At 45.7% G+C, this 19,388-nt stretch overlaps 1 protein-coding gene across 2 annotated transcripts in view; it reads right to left on the minus strand.

The window, feature by feature from the left end:
* AFG3L2 (AFG3 like matrix AAA peptidase subunit 2) overlaps positions 1-14,796 on the minus strand; it is a 40,161-nt gene extending 25,365 nt beyond the window's left edge. Inside the window, exons 1-3 of one of the 2 annotated variants that reach the window (XM_074987478.1) lie at positions 14,589-14,796; positions 907-1,006; positions 17-85 (exon numbers count right to left, since the gene is read on the minus strand). In XM_074987478.1, the coding sequence (XP_074843579.1) occupies positions 17-85; positions 907-1,006; positions 14,589-14,708 (289 nt within the window). In that variant the 5' untranslated portion in view covers positions 14,709-14,796. The remainder of the gene's footprint in view (positions 1-16; positions 86-906; positions 1,007-14,588) is intronic. The other variant, XM_074987479.1, reaches the window with a different exon arrangement.
* Positions 14,797-19,388: the final 4,592 nt, after the last annotated feature.

Genomic DNA, 19,388 nt, shown 5'->3' on the forward strand with positions numbered 1-19,388 from the left:
AACAGTCTATTGGTACCTTTTGCTTCTCCAGCTGAGCCTTTGGATTCATTAGCTCTCTTTCCATTAGGAAAATATTTTTCAAATCCTATTAAGAGAACACATTAAAAAGTGCCTGATAGAAGGATCAATGACTAGTGGTCTAAGACAAATAATGAGGGTACTTAAATGCAATAAGCACATATTACTCTAAAGTTTTTATTATCTTATTTTATTAACATTAAGACAAAGTCAAACCGCCCTTCAAGCGAATAAATGAAAGGGTGTTGTGTAAGGTACTGGGAAATAAAGAGATTAGATAAAGTCCGGACAAGAGTCTTGCCTTCTAACTACTCCCATCCAATCCAAGTAGCAGGGGGGTGGGTGGGAAAGGAGTGGTGAGGGAATTGAGGGGTCTAGTGAAAAAGCTTTCCAAAAGTTCACCAATAGGACATGCATATCCTCCTTCCTAGCTATCAAGCATCAGATATATGTAATATTTAAATATAATTGCACTGTTAATGTCTCAACTAAAAATACTTTATATTATAAACAATATATGTGACAAATCTCAGTGTATCAAGATCTCAATTCAATCTTGTGGAAAAATGAGCCTTTATAGCACTATTTTATTAATAATTCATCAGTTATAAACCAGGGATTCATAATCTTTGTTTAAAATAAGCAATGCACTGACAAATTGTCAGGAAACTGAAAACTAGTTTAAATGGCATAAGATGGAACAAATTCCACTTATTTTAGCATGTGGTGTGGTCTGCGGATCCCAGCATGCAGTGCTCCATCTTGCTATCAGTGGCCATTTAATGCTGAAACCTGTTGTCTATGAGGACAATGGGGCCAAACAAAACATGAATAGTCCTCACTATAGGACTGAATGAGCTGTATTTCACTGATGCTAAGTTTAATTACCTTTAGGAGGTTGGGAAAAGAGCCTTCTGCAAGCAGAAATTACACGTGCCAAGACAGTACTTTTGCTAGTAGCCACTCTAGCGGTAACTTGTTCGTGGAACTGAAAAATGAAGTACACACACAATTAGGCAACAAGAAAGTGCTCCAGAGATCTTCAAATGAGATCTTTAGATGACACCAGTCATCAGGTATTAGTGTCAGACCAGTCTTTCCCACCCTAAGACAGTGAGCATTGCTGTGGATATGATCAGAGAAAGAAAAAATTAGGAGAAAGGTGGAAATCAATAATCATATGTTTTTCTGGAATAGGCAAATCTTTGTTTTCTTTACTGTACAAATCTATAATCTTGCCCGTAACAGTGTAGACCGAAATGATGAAATACACAAAATTCTTATAAATAATTGCATATGATACGCCATACAAATATCTAGTTTTACATTTTTCACATTAACCTCAGACCTAGGATAACAACGTATACTAAATGTATTTTTTACATCATCAGCTAAATGGGTACTTGAACTGTAGCAATAAGGCTGGTTGGGCAGGTGAGACCTCACAGATACGGCATGAGTTTCTATAAAGAACAGTCTAAGTTCCTTCTATACAGGAAAGATGCGCTGAGAGGTCCAGCAAAAGGGCACTTACACAGAGCTGGGAAGCCCATGTGAGAAAAAGAGAATCTTCAAGATGATCTAAAACTTTTATATATATTGGGATCTATTTACAGCAGATGCATGACAAGTTCACACATTAATTGAAGTGCCTTCCTGAGTTGCAGAGATTTAATCTTTAGAGGTCAGTGGAAAGGGTGCATTTAAAACATAAATTAAATTTAATGACAAGTTACAACTTAATATTATCTGGATGATCCTTAAATTTTTTATAAATATATTGAATAAAGTGTTGTATTCTTACCATAAGATGGAGTCCCCTTTTTCTTCCAAAGAAGGGTTGTAAATTCTGAATATGATCCAAATTTACCTAATTCCTGGCATTCTTATATTTTATATCTTTTAGTTATTTAAGCTAAGCTCTTCTTCTAAGAATGGCTCCTCAGAAACTTTCCACGGAAAGAGACAAATGTACCCTGCCACTACTTCCCCGTGTGTCAAAGAGCTTTCAACTCTTTTATGCTTCTGGAGGGAACTACTAGAAGCGAACTAGCCTGAGACTTGGTGACTGAAAAGAAATAACTATACTAGGTCTAGCATCTGATACCACTGCAAAGCAGAACAAGGACTATGGCTATCTATACAAGTTCCTAATATCTTCACTTGGCTACATTTGTGAAGGATAATTCAAGGTTATAAACATTTAAGAACTACATTATGTTTGAAAATACTGGCTGTAAAACTAACTTTCTATCCAAAGGGTGAGTCTAATATCAAAGAGGGAAAGAAGAAATTTATATGTTGTGCCAGAGAAATCCATAAACTACATTTATAAGAATGTCCTTTGAAAGCAGTTAACAATGGTCTTTTAAAAGCTTTTTAATTAAAAACTTTTTTTGGGGAAAAAAAAAGTTTGATTCTTTCCCCCAGTTTTGGAATTATGGGAAATTTATGTGAATGAATGCTCATCACCTCCTTATTCGTTTCTGAGATACAGACAGGCAGGTGGAAGAGTCTCAGGGTACGTTTACACTTACTGCAGCACCTATACTGCACAAATTGCTCTTCCATGGTTCGATTTAGTGTATGTAGTAGGGATGCGCTAAATCAAACGCTCAGGGTGCCCCCATCAACCCTGGTACTCCTTGCATTTGGAGGCATATGGGAAGTTCAGGGAGAGTTTCTCCTGTCGACCTCCCACAGTGGGGACAGCCGAGAAAGTCAACCTATGGTACATCAACTCCAGTTACACTATTCTCGTAGCTTGAGTTGTGCATCTTAGGTTGACTTTCTCCCCTAATATAAATCTGCCCTCAGTCTGTTGATGCCACCCTCCATTTTTATTTTGTGCTGTCATACTTAGATCCCTATGAAATCTCTTTTGCTACTGGGGATTTTCAGAGTTGTTTTCTAATTCTGTGTTTTCCAAGTTAGTTTTGATTCCATCCATGTTCTCATAAGCACAGATTTCATAGGGTCCTCAGAATAAACCTTGGTACTAAAAATCCAAGAAAACCTTTCACTAAGAAAGTAAAGTATGCCAGAGTCAAACATACTTTGTTAAGTAACTGCTAGGTCTAAGAAGCCACCCTCTCTTAGAAGGGACAATTACAGATGCACGTCTGGATGGACTCTACAGAAAGAGTGGAAAATCTGTGTCTAGCAAAGACTTTATGGCAGTCTACATGCATCTCAAAGACAGAAAGTAGTAAAAGAAGTAGCCTTGAAACTCAGAAGAAAACTATGCCTGATAATTGTAGAAATATCCTCTTCTGAGGTGATTTATATGTCCCTGTCCATGAGCTGTGGTGTCTGTATGGTTGCCCTGCATCCTGACCAAATAGCTCTTAAGCTAAGCATTTTAAACTTATAATCTGCTTTACCAGCAGTGGTGACATATTTCCCTCACAAACCACATCAAAATTAGATAAATTAAAAACCATATTCACTGTTAAAATGGAGTTTTAGAAACACAAAATGGCTGCCGGAAAATGACAGTTAAAAAATGACAGTTGCAATTAATATTCGGCGGGCTATGAATATGTATGAAGTTATGGTTTGAAAGGTTTCAAACTGATTGGTTACTTTAGAATCCTCATACATATGTAATAGTCAAATGCCCCTTTGATACATTGTGGCACTGAGGAGGACCTAGCAGGCAGAGGTTGTCAAACAGGTCCACCCAGGCTGCATATATTCAGGAGAGCAGCCCTGCTTGGGGCATTCCGGACCAGACCTTGGAGGAGAACTGACAAAGAAGAAGAAAGAAGACTACGGAGAAGGACTGAGCTAAGAGCTGGACTAAGCCTGTAGCTGAACATCGCTGGCAGAAGAGCCGAAGCTGACCTGCGTGTCAGTCATCGCTCTCTAGCCGCTGTGGGCCGTCGAAGAACAGAAGAGCTCCAGCCTGAAGACCAGAAGAGCTCCAGTCTCCATAGAGCTAAATCACTAGTAAGGCTCCGGTTCTTTTATCCGGAGGGTTTGCCTGGCAGACTGCACCGCCTAAGCAACGGTGCCCTGCACGGGGAAACCGCAGCAGCGACCCTGCCCTTCCAGTCACCGACCCTAGCTCAGGCCGGTGTCTGAAATATCACGGTCGTTCCTAAAAACACAGGAGGTTTTTGTTAACCAAGCCGGTTTTTCCTCCTGGCTCTCTCTTTCTCCCTCCTTTACTGTCTGACCTGACGCGGCTGCCGTACAAGCGCGCCGTGAGGGTCATAACTTCCTAGCTCGAAGAGAACTACAGGCCCAGCGCCTGGATCACAGAGCAGGAATAAGGAGGTATTTATGGTCTGGGTTTAGGGTTAAATAATTAGGTGAGCAGTTAATGTTTTTATACAGTTTTGTAATAGAGGGTGGATTGGGACTTCCCCAAGTCCATGATCAGCGCCTTATATTTTGTATTCCTTGTCTTTCTGTAAAGGCACAGGGGGCCAATGCTATTGGTCTAGCCTAAAACTATTGCATGCACACAGGAGGGTAGTTAGGTAAACTGCTTTGTTATTATAATCCAGAGCTATAAGCTCCCCCCTATTTAGGAGGGTAGAGCGGTCAGGGATAACCCTATAAAGGGAAAACCCTGGTGTCCTTAGTAACCCTTTAAGGGTAATCTAGGTTCTGCAATAAAGGGCCACCATAACAAGGCGGTCGAAATAGGCAGTGCCATTTTTTGAGGGGATAACCTTTAACTAGAAAAACCCCTCCACTTAACTAAGGGGAAAACCTCTCAGAAGGAAACCCCGCATATACTGGGCTCTCCCCTGCTTGGCCAGCAGGGCAACCCATTTAACTAGAGAATTGACCTAGCTTAGCGCAGGCAAATTCTTTTTCTAAGTAAGATCTGCTCCCCGCGGTAGTCGGCCAAGGGTTGAGCGACCTGGTGAACCTCAGGAAGATCCAGGAATAAATAAATAAATATAACTCAGCTCTGAAGTTAATCTTTCCATTTTACAGCACGCATCGAAGGCTGCACGGTCCGTCCCAGAAGCACAGTAAGTAGCTGAGGGATTAGATAGCAGTGCTGTTACAGCAGTTACCTATTGTTTAAGGCTATAACCCATAGTATTCAAGTCCTGTGTCTATTCCACAAAAACAAGGGCTTACACATTTTGTGCAACTTAGCTTACCAAAATTCATACTTTTGAGTTATAAAATAAACCCTATCTCCCTGTTTGAACCTGACATCTTGTTTGTATTTTCTTCCTTGGGTAAACACACCGCAGCAGCGCAGTTCACACACCCTGAAACCCCGTTGTGATTAGACCCACCGTAGACGGTGAGCAGGGTCGCGGGGTAAAATCCTGGGGGCATTGGTAAGGACTCAGTTTTAGTCCAGTCCATTGCTCTGGTGTGATTGACTTGACCTAATCAATATTCAAATTTATTCATACGTCACTCGCATCCTCGATAATAATTTGCCTCGTCTTTTCTTCTGTTCTCATCTTTTGGGAACACCAAAAAGTAATGCAAGTCTGTTGGCAAAAATGTTTACTTTATTCATGATTTAAATTCCAAGTAACTGAACAAAAGGCAAGAATTCAGCAGCTTTTGTTCCATCTAATCAGAGCAAACAATTGTGTTCATACAGTTTAGTTTGGTCTTTAGTGAACCAGGGTGTAAGAGCATAAATAAAGCTAAAACACATTATGACCTAGTTGATCAGAAACATACTATAGCACGGTTAGACCTCAGTGAAAGCAAGGTTCACTGCTAATCAGGGAGGCTATGAAAAACAGCTTTATGAATGACCAGACAGCAACATGACAGTCATGTCTGTTGCTGTTAATGGGATGCTCCACATATTGTGTGTGCTGTCCTGTAAACCATGTAAAATTCCTACTCCACACCCCCAGTGGCGCAACACAGGCAATAAAGACACTTTTTGAGAGCTTAATCATTTTTATTTAGGGGATAAAATGAAACCCACAGTAAAGAAGCTCACGGCAGAGGCTCCAGGTGCAGGAAAACAAGGGCAAGAGGTGTTTTGCAATCACTGGTAAGGGTATGTTAGCCATCTGCTCTAAGAAACGTCCCTGGGGGTTGAACAGAAGGCTGCCCTTAACTTCCCCACCCCCAGACTCTGGGGCACTGAGGAGGACAGAAGGGTATGGAACATGCTGAGGAGGGCAAATGGTTCAGCATGGGCTGCAGTAGGGCTCTGTGCTCCTCTTTCAGGTATGCCGCCAGGAGCTTCAACATCAAACCCTGGGACTGGATTTCATACTGAGATCTCTCTTCTCCTCCTGTCTTCTCAATCCATCCTACTGTCCCTCCTGTGTGGTTCTCAGCATTTAACTGTGTCCTGTCGGGGTGGGCAGCTTGCACATGCTCAAAGAAGGTATGTTGCTGAGTTTGTTTTCGCCTTCTGATCTGTGCCAGTCTAACAGCTGGAGGCAGGAGGGCAATCATTAAAGAGACTGTTGTTCCACACACTGCAACAAAATGTAAGTGAAGGACAGACATTAGGGAGATACATTTACTGAAGTAAGGTTTAAAGCATACAAAGTTTCATAAAAGGGCCTCTGTGGGAAAGAAGAGATGTGTTATACACAAGGACAAATTTTTGCTTTTAGGCATCCTCTGTTCAGCAGGTACTATACAGAGATCTTAAGGGACCTGGTTGACTCTGTTCTCTTCCAGTCCTGGTAAGGCACCGATTGGGGCATGCTCTCTTTAGCCATGTGTGGGACTACGGATTCCAAAAGCAGGTTCTGCAGCTGTGCACAATGCAAGGGGAAGCGGGAAGCATGAAAGCTATTGTGTGCTTCCCTCCCCAACAGCCCAGGCTGGGACAGTTAAGGTTTCCCTTTGCCCAGGAGCCACAGAAGGGAGAGGGGCACAAGCTGGGGCAACGCAGCTTGTGCTATCAGGGATCAATGGTGCTGGTGGTCACCACATGCTTCCCCTCCCTGCTTTGCTTCTCTTCCCCCAGGAAACCAGAGAAGGGGCAGGGGGGAGTGGCCGAGCCATAGCAAAGGCCACACTGCCATCCCCCATTCCTCTTGTGGCTGTAGCTCTTGCAGTTGCCATGTGCTTCCCCACTACTCCCTCAGCTGGTACAGTGACAGTTTTCCTTCCCTCATGCGCCTGCAGAAGGGAAGGGAAGTGGGTAGGCATGATGGAGCAGCTTAATGTCCCTAACTTATGTCTACCTTCCCCTCCTTCCTCTCGGTTGCTATTGCACTCATTAATATGGAATGGATGCTGACTGAATGTGGACAGAAGGCTGGTTGGTATGTTGCACTGCTTTGTGCTGCAATTATGCCAGATCACTTATTGATGACTTGGCATAGAAAGGTATCCTATCATGGAGGTCGGAATGAGGCACGCCTTCCCAAAAACTTCATGAAGGATTAAAGAGTACCTGTGAGAGCTTTATGGAGATGTGCAGGGAGGACTGCTGCTCTGCCCCAGACATGTTAATAAGTTATTCTGGTGGTCCCCAGATGTGTAGTACAGCACCTGCCACAGATCACGTCCAATTGCTTTAACCCAATTATAGCATGATTACAAATGAGAACTCACCCGAGGTGTCCTTCCCGACGTCCGAACCTGGCAGCAAAACATCCTGGGAGGAGGAGATGGGACCCAAAATTGAAAAAAGGTCCTAGCTGTGGGTGAGATCAGCTGCTCGGGTTGCATACTCACCATTGCCCTCTGCCTCTTCATCCAGCGTCTTCCCTGCTATTGTCAGAAGATGCCTGAAGAATCTCTTGGGAGGTATCCATGGACTGTTCGTGGTCAGTGGTTGTGCCCATCCCTCCGAATCCCATACAACAGCTTACGGGAGTGGCATGTTTGTGGAAATGACCCAGAATGTCCATTTGCTTCCTGCTGGTATGCCTGTCTGAGCACCTTCATTTTCATGAAACCCTGGCTGGGCATCCCTGGTGAATCCTTTTTCCATCATGCCCTATTATATCTTGGCATAGTGTCTACATTTCTTCTGCTGCTTCGTAGTTCTGCCAGCACAGCTTCATCCCCGCCCACAGCCATAAGGTCATGGATGTCCTGCACACACCATGCTGGTGCTTGTCTGAGACCCTATGAATTCATGGCCAGACGTGCTGCTAAGGTATGCTGCCTGTTCCACTTACCAAACAGGAAATGAAATTCAAACTGTTCCAGGCCATTTTCTGTACACCTGAAGAGCAGAGGAGCTGAAAGTGCTAGCCAGAGTGCCCACATTGGGACACTTTCAGGAGGCCAGGAACATCAAATTTCACACTGCTCCATCTGCACTGCCCTAAAGTATAGTTGTTAATGTTTAACCGGTTAACCAGTAAGGGCTGGAGCAGCCTGCTGCCCTGAGAGCAGGAAGCTGCTCCAGACCTGCAGGGTTGCCACGGGCAGAGGTGTTCCAGCCAGGCCAGAGTAACCCCATCCATGGCAGCCACTGTAGGGGAAGTGTGGATGGGAAGAGGGTCAGGATGGCTGGGGAGGCCAGACTGGAGTTGCCTCCCCAGCTGCCCCAACAACTGTTTAATCAGTTAAACATAGCATTTTAACCAGATAACTAAACAGGATTTTACATCCCTACTCAAAAGTCCATCCATGCAAGGTCAAATTTGGCATTACCGCTCATGAAAAGCAGGAGTAATAATATCGACCACAGGAGTTAAAGTTGGCAGAACAGACCCTGTATTGTGGACTGAATCCTTAGAAAACTGAGTCAGCTAAGTTTGACCTACCATCCTAGTATACACGAGGCCTGAGTTTTGACTGTACTCATGTTTACATTGACTACAGATCTATACCAAAGTTATTTTTAAAAAATGCATGCATTTCCCTCTCTCACCCCACTTGAACAATGTAAACTTTTTTTAGAATTCTATGTGAAGTGATCCACATAATTGAAAAGCCAAGGCTACTTTATCATGGAGTATTACAGACAAGATATTATGAATTCACGCTAACAACTTTTATAATAAATGTAAGATTTTTATGACATCATTCTACTGCTGCTAGGGAAACTCTTCTTAGGTTAGCAGCTGGAGCTGAGAATGCCAGAGTGTGATAAAAGAATACAATTCTTTCAAGGTGTTTCAAAGAGGGAAGAACAGAAAAGAAAGCATCTTTGCCTTCACGCCGTTTTATAAGCCATACCCAGCCTACCAAACACAGGCATTAAAAAGCAGTTGCCTCGACAACGGAATTTGAGGAACATTCATCTTAGAGATAGAGAATAATACCTAATGAGCATTTTTGAACAATCTTGATAAGACACAAATATAAAATAGTCTACAATGGAGAAATGTAGAGAGCATACAGGTCAGGTTTACACCTGAGTTACGTTAAGGCTGTGATGCAACTCTACTCACCATTTAACAGTGTCAGACAATACAAGATGACATGTACCACTGAATAAATGCTGCCTCATGCTCAATGTCCTTCAGAATCTTATGCTGCAAAACAAAATAGCAGCGTTGCTGGGTGTTGTAAAAAAAATCAGAATTTTTCACCTTACAAAAAAGAAATGTCACTATGTCTACATAATTCTAATGCACAGAATGTTATCAAGAAGCACAGAAAATCTCCTACATTTTCATTTACATCAGCAGAAAATTAATCTTTTCCCAAAACTCAAGAGATTATCAACAAACAAGTGCTAGTACTAGTTACTTACGACACAGCAAAAGCTTTAAAATTTTTATTTTTAAAAAGTCTTAAACCAGTGGTTCCTCAATAAGGAGTATGTGTGCCCCTTAGGGAACACAAAAGTCTTCAAGAAGTACATCAACTCATCTAAATATTTGTTCAGTTTTACAACAGGCTACACAAAAAGCACTAGCAAAGTCAGCACAAACAAACATTTCATACAATGACTTGTTCACACTACATACTAAAACCTAAGTACAATATATTCCAATTGATTCATTTTAAAATTATATGGTAAAATGAGAAAGTAAGCAAGTTTTCAGTAACAGAGGTTGAACTTCTCTCACCCAGCACATTCTCTTCTGGCAACATTCATAATCCATCATGATTTTAAGTTAGCGAGATAACTGCTTACCATGGGTGCAGCCAAGCTTCCCATGACCCCCAAAGTTTGTTTCTACCCAACAGGCCTGGTCTCAGTGTTCTGTATTGTTATTTAGCTGTAATTTACCCCTAGACGTCTTCTAAGAGCCCAGTAAGTAGTGGAAGTGTTGGTAATGTGCTAGACTGGGGGTCAGTAATCAAAACAGCAGGAGACACTTCCCCCCCCTTTTTTAACACAATTCAGTAAAAAAAAAAAAAAAAAAAAAAAAAAAATCAATAATTCAAGAACCACAAAGCATCTGAATGTGAAATGTCCTTAATAAAAAACACTCATCCCTTGCTATACAAGCACAACTGGTTCCAAACTTTCTGCTTGTAGGTGAAAACTTGTAAGAGGGACCATAAATTCCCATCAAAATACACGTAAAAGTCTCTGATAGGTTCTGAGTGCTCCTAACCTGGCAAAGGAGTGGCAGCATATGGTGCTGCTTTTGAAAGGGAAGTGAACTTTGGGTTGTGGGGTGGTGGTTGGAGAGGGTTAAAGGCTGGGGGCAGTTGGGGGTCATGAGTGGAAGGGAGGGTTAAAACCTGGTGGCAGATTGGGTCCGTGGGATGGACGCGGGTGGGAGGGGCATTAAGGCTGCGGTGGGTTGGGTCTATAGGGAGGGCAGGTGTTAAGGCTGCAGTGGGTTGGGTCCGTGGGGGTTAAGGCCACAGCAGGTTGGATCTATGAGGGCAGCTGTGTTTCAGGCTGAGGGGCAAGCGGGGCTGTCAGACTGTGGGGCTGGCTGAGGAGGGGGTCAGGCTGCAGTGTTTTGGGTCTGTGGGGCTGGCAGGTGGCGCACTAGGGGGTGGGTGGGTGGGTGTGTGTGAGAGAGAGAGAGACTGCGGCGGGTTGGGGCCATAGAGCCAATGGGGGTGGGGGGTGTCCGGCTGCAGATGGTTGGAGACATGGACTTGGGCGGGGGGGTGGGGTTTGTGTGTGTTAGGCTGCAGCAGGTTGGGGCCACGGAGCCGGCAGGGGGGTGTCAGGCTGCAGCATGTTGGGTCTGCAAGGAGTGGGGTAAGGCTTGTATTAGCAGCGGGGTGGAGGAGTTCACTCGTGTAGTGAACAAAGTTAGGTATGTGTGTCCCTTGTTTTAGCAGGCACTCATAAGCAAAGTACTCATTTAACGAGGGATGAGTGTAACATCAAACCTCACTTTTTGTAATCTCTGTTTTAAGAACAGTACACTCATGATTTGTAATGTGACACATACTTACTGCAGGAAGTTCACAAACTTTTTACATGTTCTATTTCTTCACACTTTGCACATGTATTTGTACCACTGTCTTCCTGACTTTCACTCCTGAACCTTCTCTCTGTCACTGGAGGACACTAAGTGGAGTTATCCAGCATTTTGAGATCACATATAATATACTGTTTAGATATGAGTTGTTGTTTTGGAGCTTTTAGATGCTCATCGTTTATCAAAAATAATCAGGAGGTTTTTTAACATGTTGCCATTATAGTGTCAGGAGCCACAAACAAGTCTTTAAAGACCCACATGTGGCTCAGGAGCCTTAGGTTGCAGGCTCTGTGCTGGCCTATACTGACTTCCCATGGTCTGGCAAATTCTTTCATTCTTCAGCATTCAGGTCCTGAGGGTGCTGGACTAGAGAGGTTCAACCTCTAGTTTGCTGTGACACTTCTGTACTTTTGTGTAGGATTTTGTAAGAAGTTTTAAAATGAGGTTAACCTTGGTGGGACACAAAAGACAAATCAAGACTGCAAAAAGGGGCAAAGTAGTCTGGAAAGGTTGAAAACCACTGTCTTAAACTGAACAATGTAAATTGGACCCAGCTGACATCCTCCTAATCAGACAACCATCAACCACTTCAAAAGCCTGTTTAGGAAAAAAAAACCTGAAGATTTCTAATAAAGACTAATTCTTAAAACGTAGTCTATCTTACATAAGCACGAGCACCACACAGCAAACTACCTTACATAAAGGCAGGCACAGCATACCAAAGTACCTTATATAAAGGTAGGCACAACCACATGGTTATTTCCACATTTTACTTTAGTTTCTTATAAGTTATGCTTTCCAGTGAATCTCCTCTAGTTAAGGTATTACATTTCTAACATTCGTCACCAGACACAGTCCATCTCCTTAACAAAAGATTTACTTAAAAGGAAAACTTATTCAAAATAGTAAGTATACACTCACAAATAAATTTGTTCACCTTTCTTAATATTAGTGGCATTGCCCACAATAAACCATTAAGAAAGATGCCCTCATAAAGGTAAGGCCTGACTAAAGTCTGCAACAAAGAAACTAAGAGTTAAAACAAACAATGCCTAGAGAAAAAAGTATATATTTGGTCTTTAAGACCTCATGCTAATGCATCCTAAGCACTTAATAAATCTTAATTTATCTTTGAAGCAACGTGAACTATTCCTTTATCAGATACAAAGCTGAGGCATAGAGAAATTAAGGCTATGTCCACACTAGACTACACTTCAATAACTTTGCAAGCGTCTACACTATGCATACACTATTTCAAAATAGAGGGTACATTATTTCAAAATTGATAAACCTCACCGTCAGTGGAATAACACCTATTTCGAAACAGGTGCTGTTAAGACATGGGATAGTGCTATTTAAAAAGATGCCATTATGGTCTCCAACAGCACTTTCAAAACAGGCACTACGTGTCTGACATGCTATTTCAAAATACATTTGTGTGTAGCACCATTATTTTGAAATAAGCTATTTTGGAATAGTTATCCCTGAACAACTTATTTCAAAACAGGGCTGTAGTGTAGGGTCACATAGAATGGTGGTTCTCAACCAAGTACACACAGGGATACAGAGAGAAGGACTGATGTTCCACATGGGACATCAACTCACCTAGATATTTGTCCAGGTTTACAACAGGCTGCATAAAAGGCACTAGCAAAGTCTGTGCAAATGAAAATTTTATTCAATGACTTGCTTATATTGCTCTGTGTACTATAAACTGACATGCAAGTACAATATTTGAATTTCAATTGATTTTATAAATCAATGGTAAAAATTAAAAGGCAATTTTTCTGTAATAGTGGGCTGTGACTAGAGTTCTAATTTTCCCACATATGTGCACATCATCACTTGTGTTTTGGATCACATAATAAAATTCACATTGTGGGGACAGGGTTAGGGATTCAAAGTATGAGAGGGAGCTCAGGGCTGTGGCAGCTGATTGAACTGTGTGTGGGGCCATGTATGAGGCTAGGGATGCAGGACTCAAGCTGGGGCATATGGTTGGAGTGCAGGGTGGTAAGGGTTCTGGCTGGGAGGGATGTGCGTGTGTGAGTGCGCGCGCACACGGATAAGGAGCTTGGGGTACAGGCTGACTGGGCAGGTACAGCAAGGAGAGAGGACTCCCAAAGCAGCATCAAGGCCCAGCAGGAGAGGTGCTTCTCTCTTGGAAACTTCATGCCAGAGTTTGATTGTGTACAGCAGGGAAGAGCTGTGGCAGACCCCTGCTGAAGGCAGTGGGTCCTTGCTGGTGAAGAGGCACCTCTTCCATGGCAGCTCTGGACCTCTGCACAGCATGTAACAGACAGCACTACTTACAGAAAACTGAGGCACTGACACCTTTATATTCCCATATCTGACTTTGTAAACAAGTAGTTTTTAAGTAAGGTAAAACTTCGGAGATATGCGAGACACATCAGACTCCTGATAGAGCACAGCAGTCAGCAAAGACTGAGAGACTGTGATTAGGAAGCCTGTAGAAGAACCAGGAACTAAATATAGCTCATGTCCAGTTCAACGCTGTAAGACCATTCTCCCTTTCTATGCAATGATTTTACATTTCAGAGTGACCTCTCAAAGCTTTATGCTCCACACACCTGTGTTGTGTGAATTAGACAAAGCCCACACCATTTCACAGAAAGCCAGGAGACAACAGAGGACAGTGCTATTTGTGCATTTTTGCACTTGTTCAGATTAAAATATGCAACCTAAAGCTTGCACGTGTGAGCTTCCAAATGCACTCGTCCTTCTGAACTCCTGTCACTTCCCTGGAAAGCGAGCCACAGGAAAATTTTGTAAAAACCCCTTGGCTTAGGGCTGAGCACCGACTAACCGGTGGGAGTCCAGAATCCTCTGAGAGGAGCTGACCGAGTGCCCGGACTAGACAGCGACCAACGCCCTACGGTCTCGCGCGCCCCCTACCATCTCCCCGCGGCCTTGCTTTAGCGCAGATACCGCCGGCTCCCACTCGGCAGGGACACACCACGTCCGGGGCAACCTGATCCCCAGCTCCCTAAAGGCCAAAGGCAAAGCCAGGCCCCACGACGCCCTACACAGACTGACCCTCCCCGCCCGCCGGGGGTAAACGCGACACGAGCGAGCAGGGAGAGGCAGCAGCGGTTCGGGGCCGGAGCACACGCCCCCCGTTCCTGGCAGGCGGCACGGCCCGCGCGGGGGCTGCCCGGGTTGAAGGCTGCCCGGGAGCGCGCCCGGGCACAACGGGACAACCAGGCCGAGTTGCGCGCGCCTGGCGGCCATCAACACTGACAGCGTCTCCCGCCTCCGCCCCCTCACCGTGTCACTCACTTGCGCCAGCCCCGTCAAGGAGGGGCCCCGGCCCGAGAGCAGCTGCTGCAGCGTCAGCGCACTAGGCAGGCCCCGGCGGCGGCAGCAGCCCCGCGACAGCAGCAAGTAGCGGTGTGCCATTGTCAAACGGCCACCGCGCGCGCGAACGAGCGAATAAACGAGACACTACTGCGCCGCGGCCACTAGCTCCGCCCTCCCCGTAGCGTGCGACCTCATCACGTCCGGAGCGGGCGAACCGGCCTCTGGGCGCCACCAGGCCCCGCCCCTTCCATCATGGCGGTGACGGCATCGGCCCCACCCCCTACTAGCTACTCCTTCTCAGCCTCGCCCACGCTCCCGCTCCCGCCCCGCCCCTTCTGCGCTGTTCTCCCGGCAGCCTGTTCCAAGCCGCGGGGGCACTAGCCCCGCCCCCCACACTCTCGGCTCACCCGTCCGCTCTCTTCCCCCCTCCCATCCCCACCCCTTTCCACTTGGCCCATCCCAGCGCCGGACACCCTGGGAAAGGCCCTTCAGGAGGAACTGGAGAATGACTTTGACCAGGGACAGGTGTCTGCTGAGTCAGGGTGACGGGAGGAAAACAAACCAGCGGTCATGTAGCACCGTAAGGCCGCATCTACACATGCCACCTCCCATCGCAGGGGGAATGGTAATGAGGCAGTTAAAAGCAGGCTAATGAGGCGCTAATGTGAATATTCAGTGCGTCATTAGCATAACTGCGGCCGCACGAATTTTAAAGGACAGACTTTGAATTGCAGATTGACAGTGTAGATGGGGGCAGCTTCAACATACGGGAATGTCAAAGGCTACGTCTACACTAGCCCCTTCCAAAGGAAGGGGCATGGCCATAATGGAGTTGGGAAGATGCTAATAAGGTGCTGTCATGAATATGCAGTACCTCATTAGCATAATGGTGGGCACACACAATTCGAAAGGCCGCATTCGAATTGCGCACCACCCGTGAAGATGGGGGGCCTTTCAAAAGGACCCCCCAGGCCTTGAAAGCCCCGTGCTCCTAAAACCAAATGGGAAGAAGGGGCTTTTGAAATCCAGGGGGTCCTTTTGAAAAGCCCCAGCCTAGACAGGTGGCATGTGATTCAAAAGCGGCACTTTCGAATTGCACGTGGCTGCCATTATGCTATGGAGGTGCTACACATTCATGACAGTGCCTCATTAGCATCTTTCCAACTTGCTCATTACCATGCATCTTCCAAAACTAAGGGGCTAGTGTAGATGTAGCTGAAGTGGGGGGCTTATTTTGAAGCTGCCCCCCATCTACACTGTTAATCTGCAATTTGAAGTCAGAGCCTCATTAGCTGATTAGATCGCTTCATTTTCCCCTTGCTGTGGCTCTTTGCAAAGTCACCATGGCCATGTCTACACTAGCCCCAAACTTCGAAATGGCCACGCAAATCGCCATTTCGAAGTTTACTAATGAAGCGCTGAAATGCATATTCAGCGCTTCATTAGCACACGGGCGGCCGCGGCACTTCGAAATTGACGCGCCTTGCTGCCACGTGGCTCGTCCCGCCAGGGCTCCTTTTCGAAAGGACCCCGCCTACTTCGAAGTCCCCTTATTCCCATATATTCCCTTTCGAAAAGGAGCCCCGTTGGGACGAGCCACGTGGCGGCGAGGCGCATCAATTTTGAAGTGCCGCGGCCGCCCGCGTGCTAATGAAGCGCTGAGTATGCATTTCAGCGCTTCATTAGTAAACTTCAAAAGTTTGGGGCTAGTGTAGACGTAGCCCATGTGCCAGGGAAACTGATGACCCCCTGCCAGATTGCCTGAGTCCCAGCTGGCACAGGATTAATCAATTTCCCCACCACCAGTGGCACTTTGCAGAGCCACCGCAAGGGGAAAGGCTGAGCCTGTTCATGCCAGGAGGCATCTGAAATGCTGCTTTCTGACCTGAATGGGTAGGCAGGTTGCTGTCCCTTCCTCGCTGCTGTGACAAGGTGGGAGGGAGGGAGCTTGTTGGAAATGGGATGTGGTTTAAATGCAGGGTTCATGCTCCAATGAGCTGGCAGGGAGGGGCAACTATCTCTCACCAACTGATTCAGCTTTAAAAAGAGGTCATGCCATGGATTGTTTGTCTCATTGGGGTGTGACATATTACTAAAATGTTAAGGAACCACAGGTCTAAGAGGTGCTAGGTGTTGCTTGCTGGCCAAAGGACATTTGTTTGTAAGGGGAATGAGGAGATTTGGTAATGTGTGAGAGAGTGAGTTTGTATAAAACTATTGTCTTTACTTCTTTGGCACTTATCTTCTCTTGGTATCTGCCCTCTTCCTCAAGTCATCATCATCATCGTCTCTTTTTGATGCATATTTTACTCTGACTTTAGTGCTTATGCAATCGACCAGCTTGAGAACCCCAAAGATAGAGGTCCTGCCTATACAAAGACAGGGCCAGCCATGGTTCTCTGTATATAAGGAATAAGCCTCCACTTTCAAGAGTGAATGACTTCTTTGAGATTTAAGGCAAAAAAGAAAGAATAAATAACTAATTCTTATGTGTAGGAGGAGAGAGCACAGTATGCCTTGTCTGCCATAGGCTGCATCAGGTACTATCCATTGGAGCTGCCTATCCATTAATGGAGCTGCCTATCCATTAGATTGCACATTTAACGGTGCTGTACAGAAAAAGCAAAGCTCTAAAGGTTAATGTGCAGATCTACCTCTTCCTGGGTCAAGCAGCAGTGCATAGATGTAGAGGTGGGTATAGATGATTAAGCACATATAGCTAATTAACTTGACCAATGAAGAGATGACACAGGACTTGTCTGCGGAGGGAAATTGACCAGAACCTCCATTTCAGGTGAGATCTCTGTGTTGATGTGGTTAGAGCAGAACAAACTCATTGTTATTCCACAATAAAAATTCTACTTGCTGCCTCCAGTAATAGGTTCTGTCACACTCTACCCGAACAGGCTAATTTTGCACCTGAGGCAAAAATATAAAATTGCACCCCCCTCACATATTCATAGCAGTGAGTTTGTAGAAAAATAGAACTTACATAAATAACAATAGCAACACCCTGCTTATGCTGTCTGGGTCCGCGGCCCACCGGGGACATCAGCTGGAGAATTCTCCATGGAGCGGTGAGCACGGGCATGTACCTGGCGCGGTTCACCCCCATCCCAGACACATGCACCTTCTGCGGCATGAGGGAGAACCTGGTGCACATCTACATGGAGTGCGCCAGGCTGCAGCCCCTCTTCCGGCTCCTCCAGAACCTCCTCTTGGGGTTCTGGCTGCACTTTTCCCCACACCTCCTCATTCTGTCACACCCTATCCGTGGCCCCACAAAGTCGCGGGACCTCCTCGTCAGCCTCCTCCTGGCCATGGCCAAAATGGCAATCTACAAAACCAGGGAGAGGAGGCTGGCAGAGGGGGCGACCTGCGACTGTGGGGCCTACTTCCGTTCCTCCCTCCGTTCACGAATCCGAGCAGAGTTCCTCTGGGCGGCGTCCACCAACTCCCTGGATACCTTTGAGGAGCGGTGGGCACTGTCCGGTGTCATCTGCTCGGTATCCCCCTCCGGCTCCCTTATTTTAAACCTTTGACCCTCACTCCCGCCCCTGTTTTTCTCCTTCGTTGTCCCCCGTATCTATTTGGGACTGGGCTTTTTTTAGTGGGTCCCCCCTCATTGTGAGAGGGGCCTTTTAGTCGTGGGCAGGCTATGCCTGCCCACTCCCCCGGTATTCCAATATGCTGCCATAGGCTGCATCAGGTACTATCCATTGGAGCTGCCTATCCATTAATGGAGCTGCCTATCCATTAGATTGGACATTTAATGGTGCTGTATAGAAAAAGCAAAGCTCTAAAGGTTAATGTGCAGATCTACCTCTCCCTGGGTCAAGCAGCAGTGCATAGATGTAGAGGTGGATATAGATGATTAAGCACATATAGCTAATTAACTTGACCAATGAAGAGATGACACTCAGGACTTGTCTGCGGAGGGAAATTGACCAGAACCTCCATTTCAGGTGAGATCTCTGTGTTGATGTGGTTAGAGCAGAACAAACTCATTGTTATTCCACAATAAAAATTCTTCTTGCTGCCTCCAGTAATAGGTTCTGTCACACTCTACCCTAACAGGCTAATTTTGCACCTGAGGCAAAAATATAAAATTGCACCCCCTCACATATTCATAGCAGTGAGTTTGTAGAAAAATAGAACTTACATAAATAACAATAGCAACACCCTGCTTATGCTGTCTGGGTCCGCGGCCCACTGGGGACATCAGCTGGAGAATTCTCCATGGAGCGGTGAGCACAGGTGTATGCCTGGCGCGGTTCACCCCCACCCCAGACACTTGCACCTTTTGCGGCATGAGGGAGACCCTGGCGCACATATATATCGAATGCGCCAGGCTGCAGCCCCTCTTCCGGCTCCTCCAGAACCTCCTCATGAGGTTCTGGCTGCATTTCTCCCCACATCTTCTCATCCTCTCACACCTAATCCATGGCCCCACGAAGTCATGAGACCACCTCGTCAGCCTCCTCCTGGCCGTGGCCAAAATGGCAATTTATAAAACTACAGAGAGGAGGCTGGCAGAGGGGGCAACTGGCGACTATGGGGCCTACTTCTGTTCCTCCCTCTGGTCACAAATCCGGGCAGAGTTCCTCTGGGCGGCGTCTGCCGACTCCCTCAATACCTTTGAGGAGCAGTGGGCGCTGTCTGGGGTTCTCTGATCAGTGTCCCCCTCCGGTTCCCTCATTTTGAACCTCTGACCCTCACTCCTGTCCCCCGAACTCACTTGGGGCCGTTTCTTTTAGCAGGTCCTCCCTCGCCATGAGA

This window comes from Carettochelys insculpta, chromosome 2 (genome assembly GCF_033958435.1).
Source record: "Carettochelys insculpta isolate YL-2023 chromosome 2, ASM3395843v1, whole genome shotgun sequence".
Classification (NCBI taxonomy): domain Eukaryota; kingdom Metazoa; phylum Chordata; order Testudines; family Carettochelyidae; genus Carettochelys; species Carettochelys insculpta.